This window comes from Eleutherodactylus coqui, chromosome 2 (genome assembly GCF_035609145.1).
Source record: "Eleutherodactylus coqui strain aEleCoq1 chromosome 2, aEleCoq1.hap1, whole genome shotgun sequence".
NCBI lineage: Eukaryota > Metazoa > Chordata > Amphibia > Anura > Eleutherodactylidae > Eleutherodactylus > Eleutherodactylus coqui.
Window position 1 is genome coordinate 141,602,726 of NC_089838.1, and position 27,132 is coordinate 141,629,857.

At 47.2% G+C, this 27,132-nt stretch overlaps 1 protein-coding gene across 1 annotated transcript in view; it reads left to right on the top strand.

The window, feature by feature from the left end:
• Nucleotides 1-2,117: 2,117 nt before the first annotated feature.
• Nucleotides 2,118-27,132, top strand: part of ZDHHC17 (zinc finger DHHC-type palmitoyltransferase 17) — a 50,761-nt gene continuing 25,746 nt past the window's right edge. Inside the window, exons 1-6 of the mRNA XM_066591680.1 lie at nt 2,118-2,200; nt 15,100-15,206; nt 16,742-16,864; nt 24,027-24,104; nt 25,029-25,173; nt 26,871-26,935. Of these exons, the coding sequence (XP_066447777.1) occupies nt 2,138-2,200; nt 15,100-15,206; nt 16,742-16,864; nt 24,027-24,104; nt 25,029-25,173; nt 26,871-26,935 (581 nt within the window). The 5' untranslated portion in view covers nt 2,118-2,137. The remainder of the gene's footprint in view (nt 2,201-15,099; nt 15,207-16,741; nt 16,865-24,026; nt 24,105-25,028; nt 25,174-26,870; nt 26,936-27,132) is intronic.

Here is a 27,132-nt window from a genome sequence, read left to right on the forward strand (position 1 = left end):
CACTGCTATGGGGGCACTGCGGTTAGTACTGTACTGGGGGCACTGTGCTCAGCACTGTTATGGGGGCACTGTGGTCAGCACTGTATTGGGGGCACTGTGCTCAGCACTGTATTGGGGGCACTGTGGTTAGTACTGTATTGGTAGCACTGTGGTCAGTACTGTTATGGGGGCACTGTCGTTAGTACTGTACTGCGGGCACTGTGGTTACCACTGTACTGGGGGCACTGTGGTTAGTACTGTATTGCAGGCACTGTGGTTAATACTGTATTGGGAGCACTGTGGTTAGTACTGTTATGGGGGCACTGTGGTCAGTACTGTATTGGGGGCACTGTGGTTAGTATTGTTTTGGGGGCACTGTGGTCAGTACTGTATTGGGGGCACTGTGGTTAGTACTGTATTGGGGGCACTGTGGTCAGTACTGTATTGGGGGCACTGTGGTTAGTATTGTTTTGGGGGCACTGTGGTCAGTACTGTATTGGGGGCACTGTGGTTAGTACTGTATTGGGGGCACTGTGGTCAGTACTGTATTGGGGGCACTGTGGTCAGTATTGTTATGGGGGCACTGTGGTCAGGACTGTATTGGGAGCACTGTGGTTAGTACTGTACTGGGGGCACTGTGGTTAGTACTGTACTGGGGGCACTGTGGTCAGTATTGTTATGGGGGCACTGTGGTCAGTACTGTTATGGGGGCACTGTGGTCAGTACTGTATTGGGAGCACTGTGGTTAGTACTGTATTGGGAGCACTGTGGTCAGTATTGTTATGGGGGCACTGTGGTCAGTACTGTTATGGGGGCACTGTGGTCAGTATTGTTATGGGGGCACTGTGATTAGTATTGTTATGGGGGCATTGTGGTTAGTACTGTATTGGGGGCACTGTGGTCAGCACTGTATTGGGAGCACTGTGGTCAGTATTGTTATGGGGGCACTGTGGTCAGTATTGTTATGGAGGCATTGTGGTTAGTACTTTATGGGGGCATTGTGGTTAGTACTGTATTGGGGGTACTGTGGTCAGTACTGTATTGGGAGCACTCTGGTTAGTACTGTTATGGGGGCACTCTGGTTAGTACTGTATTGGGGGCACTGTGGTCAGTACTGTATTGGGGGCACTGTGGTTAGTACTGTATTGGGGGCACTGTGGTCAGTACTGTATTGGGGGCACTGTGGTCAGTATTGTTATGGGGGCACTGTGGTCAGGACTGTATTGGGAGCACTGTGGTTAGTACTGTACTGGGGGCACTGTGGTCAGCATTGTTATGGAGGCACTGTGGTCAGTATTGTTATGGGGGCAGTGTGGTTAGTACTGTATTGGGGGCACTGTGGTTAGTATTGTTAGGGAGGCACTGTGGTTAGTACTGTATCGGGGGCACTGTGGTCAGTATTATTATGGGGGCACTGTGGTCAGGACTGTATTGGGAGCACTGTGGTTAGTACTGTACTGGGGGCACTGTGGTCAGCATTGTTATGGGGGCACTGTGGTCAGTATTGTTATGGGGGCAGTGTGGTTAGTACTGTATTGGGGGCACTGTGGTTAGTATTGTTAGGGGGGCACTGTGGTTAGTACTGTATCGGGGGCACTGTGGTTAGTATTATTATGGGAGCACTGTGGTTAGTACTGTTATGGGGGCGCTTAGTCAGTACTGTATTAGGGGCACTGTGCTCAGCACTGTACTGGGGCACTGTGGTTAGTACTGTATTGGGGGCACTGTGGTCAGTACTGTATTGGGGGCACTATACTCAGTACTGTTATGTGGGCACTGTGGTTAGTACTGTTATGGGGGCACTGTGTTCAGCACTGTATTGGGGGCACCGAGGTCAGTACTGTTATGGGGGCACTGTGGTTAGTACTGTATTGGGGGCACTGTGGTCAGTACTGTATTGGGGGCACTGTGGTTAGTATTGTTATGGGGGCACTGTGGTTAGTACTGTATTAGGAGCACTGTGGTCAGCACTGTTATGGGGGCGCTTAGTCAGTACTGTATTAGGAGCACTGTGCTCAGCACTGTTATGGGAGTACTGCCCTTGGATACTCGCACATAGCCCCGCCACTCCGTCCTACTGTACGCGCTGTATTGTGTCAGCAGCCTCTCCTCCCCGGCTGCTCATTACCCAGCATGCAGCGGGGGATATAACACCAAGATGGCGGACACTATGGAGGAATATGAGAAAGACGCTAGCTGCGTCCCGATCCTGCACCCGGAGGTGAGTGCGTGCTGCACGGCCGGCGGGAGGGGGCGCAGGACGGGCTGCTGGTCCTGCCAGATACCGGGCGGGCCGTCGCTGCCGAGGATGCTCCGGCGGGGACCGCGGCCTGTGTGACCCGGGCACACCTGCAGGGATGTGCTGCCTGCCCTCCCGGCTGCTACTGCTCGGCATGATGCCTGTGTGCCCACTGCATACCCCTCATAGACTCCCTGCAATAGCCGCTTCCTGTGCCCGGGGGAGGGCCGGCATCCGTGGCCTTGGGCTGCTTGTGGTCCTGGTGATCCATCCCCGGATCCACTGGATGCTGGCAGGTCCCGTGTGTAGAACTACTGCTGCCACCCTGCTCCTGACCCCTAGTGCTGCCACCCTGCTCCTGACCCCTAGTGCTGCCATTCTGTTCCTGACCCTCAGCCCCCCTCACGCTGCCACCCTGCTCCTGACCCCTAGTGCTGCCACCCTGCTCCTTACCCCTAGTGCTGCCATTCTGCTCCTGACCCTCAGCCCCCCTCGCGCTGCCACCCTGCTCCCGACCCCTTGTCCTGCCGTTCTGCTCCATACCCTGGGCATCCTTAGCACTGCTCATCCCAGCACCTCTCGTGCTGCCACCCTGCTCCTGGCTCCTCTGCCTCAAGCACCCCTTGTGCTGCCACCCTGCTTCTGACCCCTCGTCCTGCCATTGTGCTCCTGACCCTGGGCATTCTTAGTGCTGCCATTCTGCTTGTGCTACCACCCTGCTCCTGACCCCTAGTGCTGCCATTCTGCTCCTGACCCCCAGTCCTCTTTGTGTTGCCATCCTGCTCCTGACCCCTTGTCCTGCCATTTTGCTCCATACCCTGGGCATCATTTGCACTGCCACCCTGCTCCTTGCTGGTCTGCCCCAAGCACCCCTTGTGCTGTCACCCTGCTTCTGACCCCTCATCCTGCCATTCTGTTCTTGACCCGTGGCATCCCTAGTGCTGCCACCCTGCTCCTGACCCGTGGCATCCTTAGTGCTGCCACCCTGCTCCTGACCCCTCTGCCCCAAGCACCCCTTGTGCTGCCACCCTGCTCCTGACCTGTGGCATCCTTTGGTGCTGCCACCCTGCTCCTGACCTGTGGCATCCTTTGGGGCTGCCACCCTGCTCCTGACCCCTCTGCCCCAAGCACCCCTTGTGCTGCCACTCTGCTCCTGACCCCGGGCATCCTTAGTGCTGCCACCCTGCTCCTGACCCCTTGTTCTTCCACCCTGCTCCTGGCTCCTCGTCCTGCCATTCTGTTCCTGACCCTGGGCATCCTTGGTGCTGCCACCCTGCTCCTGACCCTTGGCATCCTTAGTGCGGCCACCCTGCTCCTGACCCCTTTGTCCCAAGCACCCCTTGTGCTGCCCCCCTGCTCCTGACCCCCGGGCATCCTTAGCGCTGCCCTCCTGCTCCTGACCCCCAGCACCCTTCGTGCTGCCATTCTGCTCCCGACCCCGGGCATCCTTGATGCCGTCACCCTGCTCCTGGCCCCTCTACCCCTAGTGCTGCCATCCTGCTCCTGACCCCCTCTGCCCTCAGCACCCCTAGTGCTGCCATCTGGCTGTGCCTCTGCCTCCAGCCTCCCTAATGCTGTAGCTCCTGCCCCCAGCATCCTTATTACTGCTTCTGCACCCCCGCCCCAGCGACCTTACTGCCCCCAGCATCTCTACTGCTACTCCTCCTGCCCCTCACCCCTGTCACTTCTGCTAGTCCTCTTGGTTAGGTGGGCTTCTCCATCTGCTGCCTAGAGACCTCCAGGAGTACACGGGGAGTCCTGTATGTAGTGGAGAGCCCCATCCTGCCTCTCGTATTACACGTGCCTCTTAGAGAATGTAAGCTGTTGTCCCCAGCTGGGTAAAAAGTCATAACTTTGTTTGTACATGGGGTGCACAATTTGGGAACACCACCTCCACCTACGTGCTTCATGTTATAATCGGCCCTTAATCATGCTATGAGTAATGGCTGAAGTCACAGCATTTGTCAGGATTTGTCTCCCGAGAGACGGCTGTGGGTGTATGGTTCAGGGCTAATCACTGCTACCTGGGGGTGTGCGCTGGTGCCAACTTTTAATGTGTGTATTGTATAAGGTGCCCATGCCCCACATGTACCCCATTTGTAGCGCCAATCTTTATTCTGGTCAATGCCAGTAGCACTCTGTATACTGGAATGGGGGACAGCTTCATTAGTCTCCTTACAGTAAGTGACATGGAACGGACTTGCCACATCTGTGTAAGGTCTGAGAGAAGCTGGCACTGTGAAGCAGTGGGCATCGGTGCTGGGCTGAGGCTGCGTTCGCTGGCGGAAAGTTTACTCTAGCAGTAGTAACTACATCCCTCTGACCGTGTCCTGCAGAGCTGCGCTCGTACTGCAGAGACCTCCTTTACATGGATGGGGTGGACTTCTCATTCATTACAGTCCATCAGTCTGCTGCGTGCAGACATGCCTTAGCAGAACCTTGTAGATCGCTGTCCGCCACCTCCGCGCCAATTAAATAGGTACTCAGTAAAAAGGGCCAATGGCTGCATCTGTGCATGTGGCTCCCTGATGAAGTGGCATGTAATCACCTGGTGTGACCTGCTACAGGCGCTATGGCTGCTTTCAGCGTGTGAACTAGTATATTACGGCAGTTTGCGTGTTCGCTTGGGCCGCCGGTTTATACAGCGGATCCATCGTTGACTCGTTCCAACAAGAATCATTCAGTCATTCACATTTGCTGTAGAAGTGAATGAAAGCGACTGAACAATCGCTGTTTAAACGAAGGATACGTGAACGAGCCAGCGAGGATTTTATACCTGCAGCGACTGAATGAAAAGTCAACGATTATCGTTTATTGGCGCACGTCTAGTTTAAGTGGGTATCGTTCACTTTTGCTCATTTGAATGATCGTTCTGTCTAAAAGCACCCTGGGGCTAGGCTCACACGGGCGATCGGGAGAAAATTGGGGCAAAATTGCAACCTTTTTTCCTGTGACTTTTGGGGCATATTACATCTTGTATCCAAGCTAGAGGCGGTACAACAGGGTACCAGAGCCTCCCTTCAAGGGGTGAGTGTTCTGCAGTAACTTCTCCTTTTGCTCTGATCTCGTAATCCCTTACTTGGATCAGGCTTACAATTACATATTGAAGGTTCCATTAGTTTCTGCCACCTTCTGGGGATGGATGTTGTGCGACATTGAATGTATGTTTCTCCTTAATGGCAGCAGTGTTCCAGAACCCTACCTTCCCGGGCACCCTGGGCTTATCCCTTGTCACCAGCTTCATGCTCCCCCAAGCCACGTTTCCTTTAAGGGCTCCTGTCCTGTTTCCTGCAGCCGTTTCACTGATTGTGTAAAAAATCAGCTTTGCCCGCAGAGACCGCGTATGGCTGCCTATGCCTTGCGCATGCCCATGTGTCACACGGACATGCGCAGTCTTATTTATTATTGTATTCCATATGGACAGCGTTTCATACTCCGCCTATACAAATGTCTAAGGCTCATGCTGCGTGGTACGCACAGAAGTAGAGCATGCTGCCATCTTTCTTGTGCATATTGATACGCAGTGTCTACATACACATGTGCATGGGTCAGTGCAAGTCTATGTACTTTCATTAACTCTATTCACCACGTATCACATGCCCATGCAACGCACGTGTAATACATGGTTGAGGAAATTAGCCCTAAGGCTGGGTTCACACTGGGTCTAATTGGCGCGGAATTTCCGTGTGGACTTTCTGCACGGATATTCCGCCTGTGGCTTTTTATCCTGGGATAAAGCAGCAAGGTGAATGAGATTTGCAAAAATCTCGCCCACGCGCTGCGGCCAGTCCGTTGGGGCCAAGCCGTGCAGAAATTGACATGCCACACAGAATTCAAACACATGGCATGTCAATTCTTTCCTCGTTTCTGTGGCGGCTGCTATGGGGAGAGATGGCCGCAGCGGAGATGTAGGCAGCGAAAGGCCACGGGTTTTGAATCTGCATTTCTCCCGTGGAAATCTTGCGATATTTCTGTGCGGTCGTTGCGCGAGATCTCCGTGGGATTTGGGTCCCGTGTGACCCCAGCCTTGGGGGTCATGTTCTTGCTCCTTCTGTATCCCTAGTATCAGAAACTGCTGGCCTCTTTCTCCTCAGGTGGTCATGTGATCTCAATTTTGACCAACTCAGATTTTCTTGGGGTTTTGTGTTCAGTTCCTAGTCAGTTTCTGTGGCACAGTCCATGTCAAAATATCTCCAGCACTCTATAAACATAGCTGCAAGAGTGAAATCGCCTGTGTAAATACACCCGTTACAAATAATGGGTTGTGTTCTTGTGCATCTTGCAGCATCCGTTACTGATGATCGCACAGCTCTTGTCACACAGTTATAATAAGGGAGATCACAGCTCCTGACTGTATACTTGGGCTGTTTTCACGCGGCCAAGAAATTTGTGACTATAAACCCCGTTCTTTTGAATGGAGTCCTAAACACGAGCGGCATGTCCTATCTGCTCGTGTTGCTTGCAACGCGTCGCCCATTGATTTCAATGGGATCTTGAATGCATGCCTTGCGATGCGAGGTTTCTCACTGAAATCAATAGAAAAACTCTTCCGATCCTTTATTGTGCGTGAGATTGGAATTTCACAGATGCAATGTGGTTTACCCTGAAAATTGCCTCGCATCCGTGGCTAAAACACGGGTTACCGAGTGCAATATCTGGTCGAGCTTCTGGGAATCCATCAATGAAGCTATCTATATTCACTCTATAGGTCCGGATGTTATAAGTATTGGCTGTTACTCATTAGCCATTTCCTTCGTATAGGCTCACTTGTTCTAACCATAAGGACACCTAGAAGAAGGAAGACCAAAGGAAACTGTTTTCTGTGATCATGTACTGCAGTCCGGTCGTTGCGGTGCACATCTATTAGTTGTCTGCATTTTCCTTCTGTATCATTAGTGGAATATGTAGCAAATTTCTGCCTATATTAGAATAAAGTACCCTTCTGCTCTCCTAGGTAATATAGTGCAGTAGCTCCATGTGTCAGTGGGATCACATCTGGGGCCGCACAATATGGCCGTATAATACTAATCTAAATGAGAATAAAATGAATTTGATGTCGCTGATATCCATCAAATCAGCTGACCCACATTCTCAGGGATATCTGAGGTTAATGCTGTTATTCTGTAAGCTTAGTCAGTGATTTATGTTTTTTCCCCCGTTTAATCATGTTTTGTGTGTCAACCTTTCATCTGTTTCTCTGCTTCTTAACTTAGTTTGATTCAATATGAGTGAAGCGACCGCATTGTACCGCCCCCTCCAGCCCTTATGTAATATGTGTTGTGCTGTAAGTAATGGACCGTGTCCTCCATTTTTGCCTTTATGGTGTGGCAGGGGCCTCTTCTATAGGTGTCCGTATATAGCTTTTGTGTCAGTTTCAGGGTTGGGTTAGGATTACGTTCAGCAGGTAGTTGCGGTATTACAATTATTTCAGCTTATCTCAGGAAGGCGTCTCCCTTCTGCAGAACAATTATTTGACTTATTTGATGGGAATGTCGCATAGATTAAATCTTATTGATGACATTAAAATTAATTCTACATGGTGGAAGTTTTATTTTATTACACAATAAACACAGGAGCGGTCATATTCCTTCCTGCATTGTCTGTAGAGATGGTGCAGTCGGGAGGGCGCTTTATGACTGTTGCAATGAATGAGAGACGGTGGACGTAGTTGTCTATTGCAGTCTCAAGAAAATGAAGTACATCGCATTTATACGTAACGATTATCGCTCGATATTCACCCAAATGGCGCCGACATCGCGCACTTTTCATTTGAACGATTATTTAAGGAGAACTTAAAATCCATCATTCAGACACGGAGATAAAGTATCTCTCAATGGACCGCATGGGAGCCGGCAAATAACATTTGTAATTTGCCGGGAACAGCGAGCAGAAAAATGCAACTGTGTGCACACGCTGGGCTCTGCAAACAACTCCTAGACATCCTTTTACATGCAAATGAAGATAATAGAGTTAATGGACATCAACACTTTATGCAGATTGCAAAATCTTTTAGTTGTTTGAAAGATTATCTCTGCGTGTAAGTGGCCCTGCGTGTATGGAAAACATGGAAACTTGGACTCCCTCCCAGTCTAGTCTGCTGTAGTCTGGCTCTCCTCTGACACCACCACCATTAACACTCCTCCTGGCTCACTGGGCTTGTGGGGATTAACCCTCTGAAGGGTGCATGTGCTAACTGCACTTCTACAGGTCACCGAACTCCAAACTTGCTTCAGAGGGTTAATCCCCACAAGCCCAGTGAGGCAGGAGAAGTGTTAATGGTGGTGGTGTCAGGGGAGAGGCAGAGTACAGCAGACTAGACTGGGACCGCCCATAGAAACTTGGCTGTTTCTATAGCATATCTTTCCTTATCTACTACTGTAATGACTCAGTTTACCTTTAGCAACACCAATTCTGTCAGACTTGATAGGAGATTTCAATGAGTTTTCCAAGACTTAACTGTTGCTGATCTGTCCTGAGGATAAGTCCACTATAGTTGATCAGTGGGTGTCCACCGCTTGGGATTTCCGCTGATTGCAGAGGCCACAGCACTCCAATGAGCCTTATGGCCTCATGTCGCATACATTTATGGCCTCATGCTGCATAAATTTTATTCACATGGCTTTAGATCAGCTTTGTCCCGTTCAAGTGAATGGAATTGAGCTGCATGCAATACTGGGCACAGCCACTATACAATGTACGGTGCTGTGCCTGGTATGGACTGAAATGACAGCAGTGCTCACCTTAGCACAGCTGTCCCTTCAATGAGCTGGTTGGCGGGGATCCTGAGCAGCAGACCCCCACCAACCAACTATTGATAACCTTTCCTGAGGATAGGTCTTCAGTAGTTTAATCCTGGAAAACCCTTTTTAAACTTAAAGAAACTCATATGCATTAGATTAAGGGCTTTTGCCCTTTTGCACTTTTATTGTGCGTTTTTTTTTGTTTTTTTCTTTTCTTTGTTTATGCTAATGTCAATGGGACTTTCTAATGCTAACGCATCACACAAACTTGCGAATAAATATATATAATATATAATTTTATTTTATTTTTTATTTTTTTTGTGCGCGATGCATTTTTAACATTAGAAAGTCCTATTGACATTCGGGTTAAAAAAAACTATGGCGATCCCCAGTGTGAAGGCACACGGGCGTGTGGCGAGAGCGTATTACTCACATGGGTTTTGCGTGGAGAATGCAATGTACCAATCTGCCATACAATCCCATGTTGCTGCTCTCACATACAGTGCGTAATACTTGCAGTATCTTGATGCATATTATGCACACATACATGTCAAAGTAGTGCATGGATATTGGCAGCAAGTACGCAGTGAATCCCACTCGTGAGACGGGCCTTATGGAAGGTCTTGTGTACATAAATCTTTACTTAAAATGTGTTCTTTTGCGCATCCCCCGATGCAATCGAAACTGTGCGTTCAAATATTAGACATTGGAATACTTTGATCACTTTGCAATTAATTCTTAAAGTCTCCTGTTCAAAATTCTGACACCTAAACAGGTGCGCACACCATTGTGTTTCACATCGTGTCCCTATAAGTGGAGGTCTTTTTTAGTGGTAGCAGGGGAAGATTAGGGTATGTTACTTGCACCCATAGTAGCAGTGCTTGGGAGGTTCATGAAGTACCCGGCTGGTTCGGTTGTTGGTAGGACTGTTTAATAATTACTTGAGGTTCGGCTCCACTGTACACTTGCAGTTCTGGAGATGGGGTCCCTGTAGCTCCAAGTATCGCTAACCTCTATGTCCACATTCGAGTTGCATGGTTGTTCTCCCTCTCAGACGTGTATTAGGTTGTGGACCTAGTTTTTGTATTGTGGAACAACTCAGAACAAGAATTAGAACAGTTTGTTTCCTGATTTGAATAATTATCATGATTTGATCATTTTTTCATTTGTGTCCGAATTTTGGCCAAGAGAAGTGAAGAACTATAAAGTGCACAAGTACTGCAGTGCCTAATTTGTTTGGCTTGATGAAGCGGTCATCCGGTTGGGGACCCGATGCCGACCCTGATGTGGCTCAAGTATACCTTCAGTTTAAATGTACAGCCAAACTAGAACCGCTAATAAAGACTAAAACGCGTGGCTGCGTCTGAAGTCTTCACTCGACTATCAATTGTTCTTTTAACAGTTGTTGAACCGCCAACCTGCCTCTATCTGGTGTATGGCTACCTACGGTGTTTCGTGTGTATGGGAGAAGTTATTTCTTCTGCCTCCCCCATACGCATGCATGTGTTTTCAATGGGGGGCATGGAGAACAAAACTATTGTATTAGAATTCAGTAAGCCCGATCCTTTTTGCACCTGAGATCATCTGTTAAATACATGATAGTCAGCCGGTCACTTGAAAGTGGCAGGTTTATCCAACTCTTCCCTAATGGGAGGTTGTTATATACATATATGGGGTTCTGCTGTCTAGACTACAAGTATACTTGGTCACTTTCCTTAGGGCAATCTCCTCCATCATGAGGTATGTAGTCTCTAGGAGAGATTTCTTCACTGGATCAAATCGCCATCAAATGAGCGTCTAATTCCTTTGAATGGGAATCTGTGCTGTAGTCTATAAGGCGCAGTTTTAAATCCGAAGTGCAGATGTGACTTGTCACTTTGCGGCGCAGACTGCATGTTGGGTTTTCTGGATGTAGATAAGTCCCATTGCAGCTCATCCGAGTGTGGCTCTGCGGCCGCAGTAATGGAAGTCCCCCACTTTAATCTGCAGATTTTTGCTGCGGTTTTTACTGAGATCCGTGCCTAGAAAAAATACAGCGCCGCGGTGAGCGTATTTCTTTCATATAATTGTGGGCATGGGGAGCCCAAAACCATATGTAAAAGAAACAACTCTGAAAACCCCTTTAATACAGCTTAATAGGGGACGGAGCTTTGCTCTTGATACAGAGCCACAAAGCTCCTGCTTAGACATACACCAAGCAGCCATAACACTAGAACACCTAGCCTAATATTGTCTATGTACCCTTCTTGCTGCTGACCCGTGGAGGCATGGACCCCACAAGACCTCTGGAGGATTATGTAGCAGGCTGTTAGCAGCAGATCCATGAACTCCCGTAGAATGTGAGGTGCCGCCTTGGACTTGTTTCCCAACACATCCCATAGATGCCTGATAAAATTGAGATCTGGAGAATTTGGATGCCAAGTCACCACCTTGAATTTTGTTACGTTCCTCACCTTTCCTGAACAGTTTCTGCCACTAGAGGGCGCTTTCTGCATTCTGTTAGATACTCATTGAAAAGTATCAAGCCCCTAGAAGGATTGTAGTTTTTGTTACAGAACCCGTCCTACAGAAACCTCTTATGTAGATATACAAATGATGAGTCGTGGTGATTACATGAACAGTCCTGTCATCTGAGGCCCTAAAAGTGGCTCCCCCCCCCCCCCCCCCCCCATGGCCTATAAAAAGGCTCCCAGAGGCTCCTTGTGTGTTGTGGACCCTTTTTCTTCTTGTGTAGAGATTGACCACTACGATGTAATCAAAGAGATTTCCCCAATTAACAGAGTTTGAGGGGGGCACATTATGGGATTGTGAGATGCTGGATGGTCCTATTGATGAACTGCCCACCATCTAGGCCGTTCTGACCAGACTGTTAGGCCGCCTGCACACGAGCGTTCCGGATTCCGCTAGCGGATTTTCACGCGCGTATGGTACCTAAATGTGCTTGCGGATAGGTACGGATGCGTGAAAAATCACGCGCGGATATACGTGGATGTGTTGTGGAAAAAAACGCGCAGAAAAACCAGCAGACACCCCTTATTATTGTAAACCCAACCCCTAGAGAACTGCCCATTCCTTGGAAAACAGCTTAAAAACCAACACCCAGACTCTGTTTTGTCCCTCTTGCTTGTGCGAGCACCGTTAAATTATTCTGGCAACATGCTTTCACCCGGTGAGCAGATGTCTTTGTGGGCATGGTTGATCCATGTAACTTTTTTCAGGCGCTTCTCCAGCGTGACTTTATTTCAGTCACTGCAAAAAAATTCACAAGAGGAATTCATTACTACAGATTTTGCATTCTTACATCCTGCATTGGCAAGAAATACTACCTATCTCCCTCTACACATTGCGGGTGTCTGCTGAACAAGGCTATTAACCCAATAATGGCTGGTGGCTGCAGGCTGGTGGCTTGTGGCTGCTGTCTGGTGGATGAGGTGACTGGAAGGACAGTGCTGCTGCTGAAATTTGCCTGTGAAGCTCTGTGCTGTGTGTTGGGACGCCTCCTACCATGCCTACTTCCTGTAGTCATAGCAACCAGTGACTCCATCCGCAGCTGCACTGCGGATGTACTGCGTGAAAAAATGCACCCATTCACTTGTATTGGAGGCTTCACGCGCAGAATCCGACCCAAATTAGAACAGGTCGCAGATTTTTTCAAGCGCGTGAAAAAACGCGATACAAATCCGTCCGTCTGGGGACAACTGTGGATCCTCATAGGAGTATATTGGCTGCGGTCTGGGGCAGATAATGTGCCTAAAATAACGCGCTAGAAATTCCGTTCGTGTGCAGGCACCCTTAGGCCGCCTGTACACGGGCGGAAATCCCGCCGCGGGATTTCCGCCACTGAAAGTTTGCATAGGAATGCATTACAATACGTACTCCTATGCAGACGGCCGCGGTTTGATTTCGCGCGGCAAACAAACCGCAGCATGTCCTATTTTTGTGCGGGGCAAGCACTCACCCGGCCGCCGGCTCCGGTCTGCGCATGCGCCGGCTGCGCGGCAGCCGGCACACGAAAGAGCTGGGGCCGCCAGGCGCGGGTGAGTACGCGCTCGTCCCTGCAGGCTCTCGGGTCGGGTCCCGCGGCGAGAATTCTCGCTGCCGGATCCGACCCGCTCGTGTGCAGGCGGCCATACAAGTAATGGGCACCGTGAGACCGAATGCCCTTCAGCCAAGTGTCAGTAAATGGCTCCGACACCGGGATGTAACGATGGCGCCACCTGTCTCTGGATGGCAGACAACTAAACAGTTGGAGCTGATCGTACTTGTCAGATAAATAATCAGATGATGATATTGTAATGCACTCCTATGCAAACTTTCAGTGGCAGAAATCCCGCGGGAAATCCCGCCGCGGGATTTCCGCCCGTGTGCAGGCGGCCTATGGCTTTTGACACTCGGCCACTGCTGCTTCTGTTTGCAGTGATGCCGTTAACTATGTAAGTACCCTGCTGCAAAGTAGAACTGGGTTGTTTTCAGTGACCAATCCCGGTTTAGTTTAGGCACTGACTACGGCAGGGTTTGTGTCTGGAGACTAGGAGTGAGTGCGTCAATACTGCCTTTGCTATGTAGCGCCACACTGCCCCCTGCTGGTGTGATGGTCTGTGGGGGCCATCGCATACGACAGTCGGTCACCCCCAGTAGTGGTACGAGGGACAATGACAGCTCAGCGATATGTTCAGGACATCCTGCAGCCACATGTGTTCCTCTCATGGCGGCTTCCAAGAGGCAGCAGGATAATGCTCAGCTGCACACTCAAGGGGGTCACAGGTATGTCTCCACAACATTGTCACACTTCTGTGGCTGCCCGGTCCCCAGATTTATCACCAATAGTACATGTTTGGGACCATCTGGGACACCAACTTCTATACCAACAAGTTTACATGATCTAGAGGCTCAGTAACAGCAAATGTGGAGCCATATGCTGCAGGATACCATATGGAACCTGTATGCCTCCATGCCCGTATCACATCTTGTACCCAAGCTGGAGGTGGTACAACAGGGTACTAGAGCCTCCATACCTGCCTTGTATCACATCTTGTAGCCAAGCTAGAGGTGGCCCACATGTTACTAGAGCCTCCCTTAAAGGGGTCAGTTTCCCACAATAAAAGATCCTTTTGCTCTGATGTTGTAATCCCTTTCTTATATTAACGATACAATCACACAGTTTCATTCCATTCCGATAACCCCTTTTTAGGGAGGGATTTGTTTTTTTGGACGAGTGTACATTGGGATTCTAAGTCCCCCGGTAGTGGCTGCAGGTAACCAGCATGTTTGTTTTTAAATCCAGGGTATTTGCAGCCCTGTAACAAATAGCTCATACTATTTAATATACAGTATTTTTGTATCTGCACAGAATTTTGTACTTGCTTAGATAAAAGTGGTATTTGAGAAAGGAAAGTCCCTTTGAACCGCTCACTGTGGTCTCTCTTGGGAAACGTACAGCTATTAGAGATGAGCGAATATACTCGTTTCGAGTAATTACTCGATCGAGCACCACGATTTTCGAGTACTTCCGTACTCGGGTGAAAAGATTCGGGGGGCGGGGGGAGGCGTGGCGGAGCGGGGGGTAGCAGTGGGGAACAGGGGGAGCCCTCTCTCTTTCTATCCCTCCCCCCCACTCACCCACGGCGCCCCCGAATCTTTTTGCCCGAGTACGGAAGTACTCGAAAATCGCGGCGCTCGGGCGGAAAAGGGGCGTGGCCGAGTAGGTTCGCTCATCTCTAACAGCTATGAATTGAAACTTGCATATCTTCTGGCGTGTTCACATGGGTGACGATCTATATCCACACATGCTGGTTTATGAGCTGCCTGCGTAATGTTAGATGAGGCAGCCTGTGGATGGTGCTGCTACGTATCTCAGTCCTCTGGTTCCTGTAGGAGTCCTCGAACCTCACTCCATTATGGGGTTACAGGAGATGCCCCCTTGCATACAGACTTGTTTTGGTCGTTAGGCCTTCACTGCCTGGCCAGTGGAAATGTTAGCCATAGCAGTCGATCACAGTCGAGCTGTTTATTTTCTAGTCCAATTTTCATTTTCTTATACTTGTTAAAAAATAAAAAATAATTGAATAAAAAAAATGGAAACAATGTCTGTCTGTCTTTTATACTTTCTCCTTCAGTAAAAACTGTAACTGTCTTTTCTAGGAAATCAAGACTCAGGGTCATTACAATCATGGTTACAGCACTGAATCCATGGGACGTAAAAGCCACATGGATGACTATAGTACATGGGACATTGTCAAGGCCACGCAGTAAGTATGTCTCCACCAGTGGGGGGATAGCCTGCTCCTACTTCAATCTAGTGAAATACTTTTGTTGTGCTCTCCAGAAAAGAGAAACAAATGGCAACCAGAGTTTGCACCCTTGGTCTCTGCTTACCTCACTGAAGGGAACCTGTCACATCCCTCCAGCCCCATGAACTAAGTTATGTCTGCGAAGTCCATGTGCAGCATCAAGTCTGACTCCCTCCAGATTGCTGTGTGCTCTCATAGACTTGTATGGAAGAGCGCATGCCCGGCAATCTGAAAATTTTGTGCTGTGCATGGACTTAGCGGATGACAGCGCAGGACTGGCAGAGCTGGCCAGTATTACAAAAATATAATCACCCGCTGCCCTAAAAGCACCAAACCATTGGTTACAGTGCTGTAGGGAGGGGACAGGTTCACTTTTTAAAGTCAGTGTTACTACTATGGGTTCTATTTGAATATATTTTTTATATTATACAGCATGCTGTAATGGATCCCATGGACTTATAATGTGTATAAGAGCTTCTTTGCAGGCAATCTCTGTACATACCACAAACATCATAGTGGTTTATGTTGACTTGAAATGCTGCCCACTTTCATATGATGGCACATTACTACTATTCTAATGTATTAACCTTTTTTCCTGTGTTTTATTGTATAGTTTTATCCTTTTGCTAGTTGATTCACTTTCTGTTTCTGGCCCAAATTGCTCTTTCTCATCGCTCAGCCACAGCATTGACGGGGTTGTACCGTTTGTCCTAACTTGTCCGTATGCTCGTGGGGTCTGTGATGACCCAAGATGGCCGCGCCACTTCTCTAAGATTGAGTGATGTGCATCAATCGTCTAAGGCTGGGTTCACACAGGGCAGATTTGCTTCGGTTTTGCTGCGTTTTTTCCGTTGCGGTTTTGCCGCAGAAGAACTGCTTCTGCGGCAAAATCGCTTCAAAGGTTAATTTGGGCTTGCGGATTTTGCTGCGGATTTTCGTGCGGAAAAATCCGCAAGCGTCTTTTTTTCCGCAGCGCTTTACTTTTTTTCGCGTATTTGGTGCGGTTTCGGCTGCGTCCATAGAGGTCTATGGACAAAAAAGCGCTGCGGAAGCGACAGAAGAATGAACATGCTGCATCTTTTAAAACCGCGCCGCAGTTGCATTTCCGCACTGCGGCTGTGCGGAAAAAATCCGTCCTGTTGAGAACAGCTTTTTGGCAAATCTCATTTGTGCTGCATTGCACTGCAAACGCAGCGGTTTTGCCGCAGTGCGGATATGCAACGGCAATCTGCCCTGTGTGAACCCAGCCTAAGACGCTATTGATACACGACCACTGTACAGCATCAGGCGGTTGGAGAAGTGGTGTGGCAGGCTTGGCTTGTCCAGAGCCAGAGGGTTGTTTGCATATATCAAAAGAACCAAAAGGCACAAAGAATAAATTCCACAGTCCTTCAGCAGAGATAACAGGTGATCTTGTACATGTTGGAGGACTTTTGTTTGTTTCACCATAAGTGTTTGCTAATTTTTTTTTTCCGTTTTGGTTTCCTGTTCAGGTATGGAATCTACGAGCGCTGCAGGGAGCTGGTGGAAGCGGGCTACGATGTACGACAGCCTGACAAGGAGAATGTTACTCTGCTTCACTGGGCTGCCATCAACAATAGGATAGATCTGGTGAAGTGAGTATAACTTCAGAGGCCATCCTTGTCACAGGCCTTCTCAGGAAAGGAAGCTGCTAGGTCACAGAAACAGAGAAGTTTACTGTCCGCAGGCTTCCCAGTAACCACAATGTAGAAAGTTGTGTACAGGTAACAGTAGGCTGTTTGCTGTTCAGACTTTACTATCAGATGCACGTGATTAGCAGAACAATGCAGGGTATGTTTATAGTGTGAAGTATTAGATACTCCTGCCTAGGTCACCTGCACACGGGCGGATTTGCATTGAGGATTCTGAAGTGAGCGTCTGCCTCCAGATTCCACAGCAAATGCCGCCCATAGCATGCAATGATTAAGCGAATATATATATATATATATATATATATATATATATATATAAATAAATTTTTCTTTTTTTTTCTTTTTTCTCCCTGCATACAAGTGGAAATCGCTTCCGCTTTTGTGCAGGGGGAAAAAAAACAGTATTTTTGCAAATATATCATTTTTAAAGACAGGATTTTTTTTTCTATAGTGCACATGAAAATGAGGATTTACACACCAAAATGGATATCCCTGTTTGTCCTGTGTTGAGAAACATACCCATTGTGACCCTAATCTTATGTCCGCATGCACAACGGGGCCCAAACTGAAAGGAGCAGCCGGTGGCTTTCAGAACAGACATTTTGCTTGAAGGTGTTTTAGGCCCCATTGCCCACTTGTAGAGCCCTTGAGTGGAGAAACGATGGAGAACCCCCCCCCCCCCCCCAAGTGACCTAATTTTGAACGCTAGACCCCTTAACTAATTCATCTAGGGGTGTACTGTGTATTTTGACCCCACGGTTTTTGAATGAATCTAAGCAAAGCAGAAGGGGGGGAAAAAATTAGGTTTTTTGTATTTTGGCAATTGTGTCATTTTAAAAATATATATAATTTTTTTGGTTTGTATTTATTTATTTTTTTGTACCGCACATATAGAGATTTTCGCCCAAAATGCATACCCCTGTTTGTCCCAAGTTCAGAAACATACCCATTGTGGCCCTAATCTTCCGTCTGGATGCACAACGGGGCCCAAACTGAACGGAGCGTCAAACTTTAACTGTCTTTTACGTGATCGCCATTATCCATTGGTTAATAGTGATCACGTGACAGAAAACCGCTCACTGCGGCCCTCGGTCACTGCTCCTAGCTCTCGGCTATCTTTAGTAGCCAGGAGCAAGGAGATTTAAAAATTTCCTGGGCCCTTCTCAGCTTCTGTGCTAACATCTGGCATTTTGGCGAGGGGTGCATGCGCCGAATCTTGGGAAAGGTCCACCGATAAGAATCCCCTCGGGGAACATCACCGGAGGCCCTAGGTAAGTAATTTCACCTTCCGTCATGGATCGGATCCATGGCAGGAGGTGAAACTTTAGTAGTTTTTAACTTTTACGCGATCGCTGTTCTACACTGGATAATGGCAATCACGTGACTAGGAATCGCATACTGCAGCCCGCCCGTAAGATCTCCAGGCTCTCGGCTATGTTTAGTAGCCAGGAGCTCGGAGATTTTAAATTAGCCTGGCAATCTGTGGCTTTTGCCAAACAAACTTTTTTTTTTTTTTTTTCTCTTCACACTTTTAAAAAAAAGTTTTACATGATCGCTGTTATCCTTTGGATAACAATGATCATGTGACCGGAAACCGCATACAGCAGCTCCCAGTGACAGCTCTGTGCTCTCGGCTACTCATACTAGCCAGGAGCATGGAGTTGTAAATTTTCCGGGCCTTCTGGCCCTTTGCGCTTGACATAATGACGCCGGCGTCAGGTCCTGCAGGACCAGAACCCCAGGGGACATCACAGGGGTGAGTATTCTCCACTCCCTTTATGGATCGGATCCGCAAGGGGAGTTGAAAGTTACATTTTTTTATTTTTTTTCTTTCAATTGACTTTTTAATACGATGTCATGTGACCGGGAAGGGGGGCTTCCTCTGACCCTCCCATGACCGCTCCAGGATGGCGGCTACCTCCAGTAACCGACAGCATGGAGCGGTCACGTCCACGACCTGCAGGGCTTTAATGCCCATAAAATGCATGTTTTTTTTTTTTGTTTTTTTTTTAATTAACCCCTTCAGTGGCAGGTTTTATTATTCCCATATTATGGCAGGGAAATCTCTGGGGCTTACTGCGCTGAGTATGCAGTAAAAACTCCGGAAGATTTCAGATGACAGCTCAGTGCTCTGCATATTTCAGCACAAGAGCTGTCGTCCTACCTTCCTCATCCTCTCCTCTCTAAACCTTGTTTTTATCCAAATTTGACTGTGTCCTGATTTGGTCATCTCCGGAATGATTGTGCATTTTCTGATGGAATGTAGTTGTATATGTGCAATGGATGAGAGTTGGACATTGTGTGATTTCTGACTGTCCCCAAGCTATCACCAAGCAGTGCGGTATGTCTCCTAGGAGTATACACAAAGGAACTGGTTTACACAAGGGAACTGTTTTGTTCGGCTGTTTGTTTCCTCAACGCTACTTGCTACTGGTAATAATTGTGGATGGAATGAAGCATAAATTTGGTTTTAAGTACTTATCCATATGTCGATGGAAAAATAAGTTATTGCGCGCAGAAAATTAAAAAAATTGAATGTCTTTGAAAAAAAAAGTAATACGGTAAAAAAAAACTATACGAGTTTGGTATCGTAGTAATCGTACTGACCCATAGAGTAAAGTTATCATGTCATTTTTGTTGCAGTTTGTGCGCCGTAGAAACAAGACGTACTAAAAGATGGCGGAATTTCGTTTTGTTTTTTTTTGTGTTTTCATTTTACCCCACTTAGAATTTTTTTTTAAGTTTTTCAGTACATTATATGGCATTATTGAAAAATACAACGCGTCCCACAAAAAACAAGCCCTCATACAGCGACGTCAATGGATAAATAAAGGAGTTACGATTTTTTTAAAAGGGGGAGGAAAAAATGAAAATAAGGGGGGAAAAAGGGGGCTGTCATTAACCCCTTCCCGCTCCAGGGCGTAAGTTTACGTCCCAGGAGCGGGGTACTTCCCGCAACAGAACGTAAACTTATGTCCTGGGGATAGCGCGGGATCACATAGGATCCCGCAGTGGGAGCCAGCTGTTAGTCACAGCCGGCGTCCCGCTGCAACAGCGGGGGGGGGGGGGGGGCATTGGAGATGCGCCCCCCCCCCCCCCCGCTGTTAACCCCTTCCCTGCCGCGAAGTAGATCGCGACAGGGAAACAGTTCACAGAGGGAGCGCTCCCTCTGTGTCTTCGGACGGCTCTCGCGATGTTATCACGAGACAGTAGCCCTGCCATGCCTTATCACAGCGATCATCAGGACACAAATGTTGTGGGAAAAAAAAAAAGAAGAAAAAATGAATTAAAAAAAATGTTAAAAAACCCCGCCTTTTTCATGCTTTTTCTCAGATTGCATTAAAAAAAAGGTTAAATTTAAAAAGCCCACATATTTGGTATTGTCGCGTCCGTAACGACGCGTACAATAAGTTGCACATGCTTTTGACTGTGCAAGGAAAAAAGCGTAAAAAAAAAAACGCTAAAAAACTGAGGCAAAATGCTAATTTTTTGCATTTTGTCTTCCTAAAAACACAATAAAAGGGATCAAAAAAGCCGTATGTACCCCAAAATGGTACCAATAAAAACTACAGCTCGTCTTGCAAATAAGCCCTCAGAGCTCCGTACATCAAAAAATTAAAGTTACAGGACTTTGAATGCAGCGATTTAGAAAAAAAAAAAAGATTTCCCAAAAAGTTTTTGTGGCAGAAAAGTGGAAAAACCTAAAAAAAATGTAAAAATTTTGGTATCGCTGTAACCGTACCGACCCGCAGAAAAAATGGATTGTCTCATATATGCTGCATGATTAATGCTGTAAAAAAAAAAAAAATCTGTGGCAGAATTGATGTGTTTTCTCTCCCTGCTATCATAAAAAAAAAAGTTCTACAATATAGTCAATGTACCCAAAATGACGCCGATAAAAACTACAGTTCGCCACGCAAAAAACAAGCCCTCATACGGCCGCGTCGACGGAAAAATAAAAAAAGTTATGACTGTTGATAAATGGAGAAGAAAATCCGCCAAAAATCCTTGCGTCCTTAAGCCCAGAATAGGCCATGTCATTAAGGGGTTAAGAAACTAAAAATATGCAAAACATGTATCTACGCATTTTGTGTTTGATGCCATCTCTAATACCCTGGACCCCTGTGTTTTAAATTGGATGATAGCATTGTGTTGGCTTTCGTGTTCGAGGACTACTCCCTATCCTAACACTGGTTTCTAAGCACCCGATCATTTCAACTTTGCAGAGGGTAAAATCCTCTTTACTCCGACATCCATCTGTGTTGAAGTGACCTGTTGTTCCCTGGAGAAACAAAGATGGCCGAACCGCTTCTCCGACTACCTGATGCATATTGTGAGGGTCTAAGACCCTACATGCAGCTCCTTTTTGCCCATGCTTCTCACACAGGTGACAGTGGCCAATCAAAGCAGCATGTAGTGTCTTAGAATAATGCTGCATGCTAATGCACAGTGTGTATCAGCTAGTCGGAGAAGCGGATGTGGCCATCTTTGTTTATCCAGGCCCAGAGAGACTCTTTTAAACAGAGAAGCAGGGCTGCTCCCAAAATTTAGGATGTCCGACATGGTGGCGGCTTCGTCAGATTCCTTTCATCTTCCAGAACTGAAAACCTGTTTATCTGCTAGAGATCTGTGCAGACTGATATATAGTTTTATGGGGAAAGCCTCAGTAGAACTTGTATTTTATTCATTTATATCTCTGCTCATTCGGAGCTGAACAGTCCAATAGGCGGAGCTATTAATGACAGCTATCTCTGTATGTACAGTAATACACAGATGTCAGTTACTGATAACACCATCCATGGGACAGTTTTGCTCAGAATGTACAAAAATGGCAAAACCTGGTGATACCAAATTGTGCTGAGTTGTGCTGACCCAGAGAATAATGTTGTTACATTATTTTGCACACTGAACATTGTAAAAATGGAATCCAAAAAACCACAAATGGCATTTTATTTTATTTTTTCCAATCACCGTGTATTTTTAAAAACACGTATTAAAAGTTTTACACAATACTTTATCATACATATCCCAAAAATTATGCCATTAAAAATACTAGTCCTGAAATAAAAAAAAGCCCTCATCTGGCTGTCTACGAAAAAATTAAAAAGTTATGGCTCTTGGAAAGGAAAATGGAAAAAAACTGAAAAAATTAGTTGGTCATTAACCCTTTCCAATCCACTGTCTGACCTGTGAAGACATTATGATTTAAGGCTGTCCAGTTCCGATGTTGGTAGACGTCCGTCGGGGTTCTCTTACTGTATATTGCCAACCTCTCTGCTGTCGGAGCCTATCCAACGTGTCACTTCATGCAGTACTAGCTTTAGCCAGCATATAGCTCTGTTGTATAAGGGCAGAAAAAGAGTAAGCCTCCTAGGAAAATCAGGATACAAGTCGGACTGAAAAGGGTTAAGGTGCATACAGGCTGTCGCTAAGGGGGTAAGGGTTCGTCACTAAGGGGGTACACGTGGCTGATTCGCGGCAGATTTTGGTGCTGATCTGCAGGAAATTTCTCTTTTAACTGAATTCAAATTAATGAGGTGAAATTTGCCATGACTGAGCGCACTCTTAAGCTGGGTTCACACAGGCGGATTTGCCGCTGAAATTCCGTCCAGAATTTCACTGCGGCAAGTCCCTGCAGCCGCTAATCCTGGTATTGGCCAGCCATGTGGACGAGATTTCTCAGAAATCTTACCCACATGGGACGGCGACTCCGTCGTGGCAAAGCCAGCGCTGTGGCGCGGATTCGGCGGCCGCAGCATGTCAAATTTTTTTTCTCTTTTATTCCGGTGCGGCCGCGCTCTCCTCTGTGGGAGCGACAGCTGCAGCGGAAAAGCAAGCAGCCAGGCCGCTTTAAAACCCGCAGCTAAGTGCCACGGGTTTTGAAGCAGCGCTTTTTTTGGCGGAAATCTCGTGGTTTTTTCGCTGTGGCCAAACTGTGAGATTTTGCCGAGATTCCGGCATGTGTGATCCCAGACTACGGCTAGTTTTACACGGGCGAGAGCAATGTCAGGTTGTGCTTCACAATCTAATATCGCACTTTCCACCATGTGAAGGCCCCATGTATGCGAGGTGTTTTCAGATGGAAACAGCCTTCCATCACTACGGGGAATCCCTTCATCTCTGCAGTGATGAAGGAATTTCCCCAGCCAGAACAATCAGACGTGGCAGAGTATCGCGGAGTTCTCCCATTGCTTGGGGCCATTGCTGCTGCCGCCCGCTGGTCACATCGAACACATTGGGTGATATCGCAGGAAGATAGGACATGCTGCGATGTGTTTTTATTGCAACGCAGAAATCTCGCACGGTTTTCTTGACCATGTGAACCAGACCAAAGGCAGCTTTTACACAGCCAAGAAAATCGCACAAGATTTGTGTGTTGCAAAATGCACAAATATGAACCCATTCGTTTCACTTCATCCAAAAGAATGGGGTTCATGTTTACACGTCTTGCAACGCACAAATCTTGTATGAGTTTCTCGGCCATGAGGAACTGGCCTAAGAACTCTCAGACAACCTTATCTTACCTCTATATTTGGTCCTTATTTTTGCACACTGCAATATGGAGTTAATGTAAACCTATATATGTATTCCAGTGGTTGTATTTTTCATGCCATATCTATTTTTTATTTTTCAAATGCAGCTTCTTAGTTGTGTGCCCCCCCCCCCCCTCCCTCCCCCCCCCTATTGGCCGAACACAGATCAGTATTTGTCCAGGGTAAAAAAATCTATATATATTTTAATATTATAAATTTTTTTTTTTTCTTTTAGTGCACTAACTGTGCTTGTTACTCTTTAGGACACCCCTCCACAACATACCCCAGTGATTAGCTTGTAGTCATTGGTGGCAACTGCAGGAGGCTAAATGTTTCTCCCGGAGGTGCTGCAAGCAGAATGTATTGCACTGCCTCAATTCAGACGTCCAGGAGACCACATACACAGACTGGTTGTGCTAAGCACGAAGAGACTCGTTTTCTAAAATCTTTTTGCTCGTGTTAATGGAGGTGGCCCATCAATTTTAGGACATGTGGAAAGGCGTTAAACCCTCAGTGGTAATAATACAAAAGAAGCCTGCCTGTCAGTAAATATCATATTTCTTCTTCTGCAGGTTCTACATATCTAAAGGTGCTATTGTGGACCAACTTGGAGGTGACTTAAACTCCACTCCTCTTCATTGGGCAACTAGGTAAGAGTAAAGTGGATGGAGTTATGGTGTGTGAAGGAAGAACATTTGGTGATGGCATGCTACACTAGAAGATCACACACACACTCTCCTAAACCAATGGCATATCCTAGTGGATAGAGATGGAGATACCATTTTACTGTTGATCCCTGGAAGTTGGTTAATGCACTGAAAAATGCCTCTTTTCTTCATCTTTCCTCATCTATAACCTGAAGGGAGAAATTTGGTGACTAAAGATGCATATTCTAAACCTTGACCAAAACATTAGGCCTCATGTCCACGGGGAAAATCAGGCCCGCTACGGATTCTTCATGGAGAATCCGTAGCGGGTCCCTCCTGCCCCGCGGACATGAGGGCTAAAAATAACAATTACTCACCTGCTCCGGATTGTTCCTTCTTTGCGGCTTGATCTCTCCGTCGCGCTGGATCTTCCTTCTTCGGCCCGGCGGATGTGCACGGCACGCCGGTTGCGTGCCGCGCGCATGCGCCAGCCCGAAGAGAGAAGATCAAGTCGCGAAGAAGGGAAGATCCGGAGCAGGTGAGTATAGTCTGATTTTAGGTCTCCCGCGGATCCGGACGGCTTCCATAGGCTTCAATAGAAGCCTGCGGGAGACCTGTACCTAAATGGAGCATGTCCATTTTTTAATTTTTTAAATTTTTTTTTTTAATTCACTTTTATTGACCATCCGCGGGTGGTCAATGCATCCCTATGGGGTGCGGATCCGCGTGCGGGTGATCCACTGCGGATTTAAAATTATCTTTTGCCCGTGGACATGATGCCTTAGTCAGTGGCAGCAGATATTGCATTACTACCCATGTCACATCCGTGTCTCTTTATATATTTTCTGCAGGAAGTCCTTGCATTGACCTTGGGGATTTGTTTTTTTTCCCCAAGGATCTCTAACCTATATCATGTTGGCCTTTCAGACAAGGACATCTCTCCATGGTTGTCCAGTTGATGAAATATGGCGCTGACCCCTCACTTATAGATGGAGAAGGCTGCAGCTGTATTCACCTAGCTGCCCAGTTTGGGCATACGTCTATTGTGGCATATCTTATAGCGAAGGGACAGGTGGGTATAATAGATTTACATAGCTGGTAACCTTGTTTGGTGTACTTATAATTGTTTATAAAGAGCATGCTGCATATGGTTTGCTTGCAAACAATCAAATATATTTAATGGAATATATATTTGATATATTTTTCCTACCTTAAGGCCGCCTGCACACGAGCGGAAATCCCGCCGCGGGATTTCCCGCGGGATTTCCGCCGCTGAAAGTTTGCATAGGAGTGCATTAAAATACGCACTCCTATGCAGACGGCCGCGGTTTGGCCGCGCGAAATCTCGCGCGGCAAACAAACCGCGGCATGTCCTAATTTTCTGCGGGGCACGCACTCACCCGGCCGCCGGCTTCGGTCTGCGCATGCGCCGGCTGCGCGGCAGCCGGCACATGAAAGAGCCGGGGCCGCCAGGCGCGGGTGAGTACGCGCTCGTCCCTGCAGGCGCTCGGGTCGGATCGCGCGGCAAGAATTCTCGCTGCCGGATCTGACCCGCTCATCTGCAGGCGGCCTAAGTCCGCCTGCAGACGGCCAGGTTGGATCCCGCTGCAGAGGTACTGTGCCCCTGCAGAGGCCTGCGGCTTACCCGCTCTCGGCGTCTTCATTCTCTGCTGTGCTCCGGCCCGTCACCACTGACATTTCTGTGTAGGTCTCTGGGAGACCCGCACAGAAATAGAACATGCCGTGATTTGTTTTCCGCGTGAGTTTTTATGTGGACAAGTCACAGCCGTCTGTCTACAATTGCGTTATCTAATGCAATCCTAGGCGGGCACGGGCCGAAATTCTATGTGAAATCCTGCTGCGGAATTTCTGCCCGTGTGCAGCGGGCCTAAAGGAGATTTGTCGTTAGAAAATGTCCAGTTGTATAAAACAAGTTTTTAAATTAAACAATTTTTTTTATTTATTTTTTTTTCAAAGAATTTTTGGTGACTTAATTTTCCATGTTGCGATCTCTTTATGATTGAAAGTGAGCTGTGAGCACAGACAGTTATATTCTAATTCATATCTCCTGTAGTTTACCGGTCTGTCAGCCAGCGCATCTTCAGACAGCACCCTCTCATAAGTGTGTGTTCTGGGCGCCAGTACCCCTGTGCTAAGATCTCCTTTCCACCAATTGTTGTGTACAATAGAAGTACGGGTCAGGCTTCTTGCAGAGCACCATCATCCGGCTTCGGGATGTAGTTTTTGGAACTGTTAGCCCGATAGAGGGCCTTTGCTCGAAACATCATTTCTCTACAAGCAGTATTGCATAGAAGTATTTTTCTCTGACGTGGACGAAGCAGGAATTGGTTTTTATATGAAAGAAACATCTGAACGTGAAGTACTGACCCTTGTATGTATTGGCAGGCGCAGACCTTTTATGACGCCTGCACCATAGTTGTTATCAATTTGTTTTGTTTTTTTGTGTGTTCTTCATGCATTATTTAGCCATAGATATAGTATAGCTGACTTGAAACGTCAAATATAGGACTGTTTAGAGAGGACCTATCATGTCCTAAAGGTGAAGAACATCAGACTATCTAATATGACGTTACCCAGTTGACCGATTTATGGAGCCAAGTCTTAAAAGCCCATATGGAAGAACTGGCGTATGAGGAAAGAAAAGCAGCAATGGAGTCAGAGCTATGCAGCCAGCCCTGCCGCCTTTAGGACATAACTGGTACTTTTTAATCTTCACTCTGACAAGTTTACCCCTTTTTGTTGTTCCAGGATGTAGATATGATGGATCAGAATGGTATGACTCCATTAATGTGGGCAGCTTACAGAACACACAGGTAATGACTCTCCTGCTTTTGTATATCACAGTATTTTAAGCAAAACTGTAAAAAACGGAACAGGTAAACCATGTGCTAAACCCCTCATGTGCCAGGAAGTATTTATGTGCCAAGCGTGTGGTGTTAAAATGGCACTGCATACACTGCCGGCTGTCTTTTATGGCTGAAACAGTGTTTCCAGGCTGTCACAGGCGCTG